This window comes from Aplysia californica, unplaced genomic scaffold, assembly GCF_000002075.1.
Source record: "Aplysia californica isolate F4 #8 unplaced genomic scaffold, AplCal3.0 scaffold01311, whole genome shotgun sequence".
In the NCBI taxonomy this organism is placed as follows: domain Eukaryota; kingdom Metazoa; phylum Mollusca; class Gastropoda; order Aplysiida; family Aplysiidae; genus Aplysia; species Aplysia californica.
In genome coordinates this window covers 111,006-113,757 of record NW_004798581.1, presented here as the reverse complement: position 1 = coordinate 113,757, position 2,752 = coordinate 111,006, and the positions used below count along the sequence as shown (strand labels likewise).

The 2,752-nt window shown below is 45.0% G+C and overlaps 1 protein-coding gene across 1 annotated transcript in view; it reads right to left on the bottom strand.

Moving 5' to 3' along the window:
* Positions 1-6: 6 nt before the first annotated feature.
* LOC101860223 (integrin-linked protein kinase homolog pat-4) overlaps positions 7-2,752 on the bottom strand; it is a 9,151-nt gene continuing 6,405 nt past the window's right edge. Inside the window, exon 5 of the mRNA XM_005112533.3 lies at positions 7-585. Coding sequence (XP_005112590.1) covers positions 375-585 — 211 coding nt within the window. The 3' untranslated portion in view covers positions 7-374. The remainder of the gene's footprint in view (positions 586-2,752) is intronic.

The window sequence follows — 2,752 nt, the reverse complement described above, 5'->3', positions numbered from 1 at the left end:
CCCCCCCCCTCAGAAATCACAATACTCTCCCGTGGCGTACAGTAAATCCCTCACAAGAAGTCATCATCAGACGGGCGTACTTTAAGACCGCCAAAAGTCACAATCCTCTCAGTGGCGTACTGTAAATCTATCACAAGAAGTCATTATCTAACGGGCTTACTGTAAACCCCTCACAAGAAGTCATCTGACGGGAGTACTGTAAGACCACAAAAAGTCACAACCCTCTCAGTGGCTTACTGTAAACCTCCTCAAAAGTCATCACCTGACAGGTGTACTGTTTATCTCTCACAAGAAGTCATTATCTGACAGGAGTACTGTAAACCTTCTCCAAAGTCATCATCTCACAGTCGTACTGTAAATCTCCTCCAAAGTCATCATCTGACAGTCGTACTGTAAACCTCTTCCAAAGTCCGGAGGTGAGCGCAGACGACATGGCGGTCTAGCAGGTGTGGCCGGAACAACAGGAAGTCCTGCAGGGTGCGCGCGATCTCCAGGGACGTGACGTCACTCAGCAGCGTCCGCTGGGGCAGCAGTTCGCGCATGCGCACACGGCACAGGTGTTGCAGGGACGAGCACTCGCTGCACCTGAGGAGAGTAGTTTGGTGTCATCTTCACATGGGCGGCTGGGGCACGCTTCTGCTTACCCTTCTATAAAGTAGAAGGCTATTCCTCCTTATTTTAGTTTCAGTTTGAATAGAGGTTAAGTAATCATTAAAGACAGTGAAAATAAAATAGAAGCAACAGAAATGTGGTTTCTTAGGAGACTGCTAAGAGTATCGTGGAAGGAAAAGAAATCAAATGAGGTGGTGCTTAATGAAGCCCACGTGGGACGCTCATGGTTAAAAACAATCAGGAAATGACAAATGCTGTTTTTGGGAGACCTGAATAGACATAAGGGTCTTGAACATCCAGTTCTCACTGGCAAAATTGAAGGCAAACGAGGAAGGGATAGGCCCAGAACAACCTACCTAGGGAATCTAAACAAATGGGTAACAGGGAAAATCAGGGAAGCGAAGCTTTTTTTTTTTAGAGCATCCGAGCAAAGGAATGAATTGAGAACCATGATCGCCGATGTCTGTCGCAGATCTGGCACTGGATGATGATGAGAAGTTTTGCGTCGCTCCCAACTGCATTAGGTCATATGAGCGCCAAGGGGTGGATGTCAACAGAGAAGCCCAAACGGGGAATCAGACTTACTCTGCTCACCTCTCTAGCTTCAACAGTACAAAGTCTGTTTCCACTATCAAGGCACCCCGGAAATAGCAGCTCACAAGAGAGTGACAAACATACAAAAGAAGTAGAGGGAAATGACGATAGTGAGGATGAGGAAAGAAAAAGCAGCTGTTCCCCCTATGTTGCTCTGTCACAGGATGAGCATGACATTGATGAATCAGCCCATTTACAATTCTACTGTGCATACAAACATGTTAATATCCCCCCTTTTGTGAATGGCCTAAAGACAACTTCAGTCAGTGGCACCGCCTCCTTTGCAAGCAGCCATTATTATTCACAATCTAAGTTTTCAGCATCACAAATTTCCCAATTATTTCGCTCTTATTTGATCCTATTTGCATTAAATAAACCTTGAACGGAGCAGAAATGGATGAATCAAGCCATGAACGTACACTTTGAATGTAGATCTAGATAAATTACATTTGCTGAGGTTTGGTCGATTTTTGTTATGACTGAGCAACCGTGTGATGCCGTGAGCCGGCTGAACTGGCACGCCGTGTACTGAGATTTGATGACGATGATGAAATCATCATTCAGTGCCAGATCTGCGACAGACATCGGCCATTATGGTTCTCCATTTATTCCTTTGCTCGAATGCTCTTGAAAAAGCTACAATTCCCTGATCTTTCCCTGTCATCCACTTGTTCAGGTTCCCCAAGTAGTTTACGAATATAATGGTTGGGACATCTGTCAAGACTACCAGCAGACACTATAGCAGAGAAAGAGCTTACAGCCAGAGATCAGATGGACACAGAGGAAGAGGCAGGCCCAGGAAAAGATGGATAGAGAGGGTCAGAGAAACATTAGACAAAAACAATATCATTATTGTAAATATGCAACAGGCGATGAAAAACTCATCATAATTTATAAGTTATGTACATATCAGTACTATTTTAAGAACAGGTTTTGTGTTCTTAGAAACAGTTTTCAAAATAAAACATCATAGCACATGAAATACAAAATCATAAAGAAACACAGAAACACAATAGATATATACAACATTTATACAGCGCAAATTCCCGCTCAACAGCAAGCTCTAGGCGCTTCACAATCTATACTATTACCCCAGCAGACAAGAGAGCATTCTGAAACAACTTCAACTTCCTGGGAAGTATACAGTGCAAGCGGCCGTTTATAGGCGCTAAAACACTAACATACTGACAAGATCTTTTGCTGTCTATGGCTGGGTACTCATTCCCACCTGGGTGAAGTGAGGAAAATTCGTGAGAAGTGCCTTTCTCAAGAACACAACGTCGTGTCTGTGGCTCCAACTCCCGTAGCCGCAAATTCACGATCACAGGTCCGGTACCCTAACTACTAGACCACCGACAACCTCACGATCACAGGTCCGGTACCCTAACTACTAGACCACCGACAACCTCACGATCACAGGTCCGGTACCCTAACCACTAGACCACCGACAACCTCACGATCACAGGTCCGGTACCCTAACCACTAGACCACCGACAACCTCACGATCACAGGTCCGGTACCCTAACTACTAGACCACCGACAACCT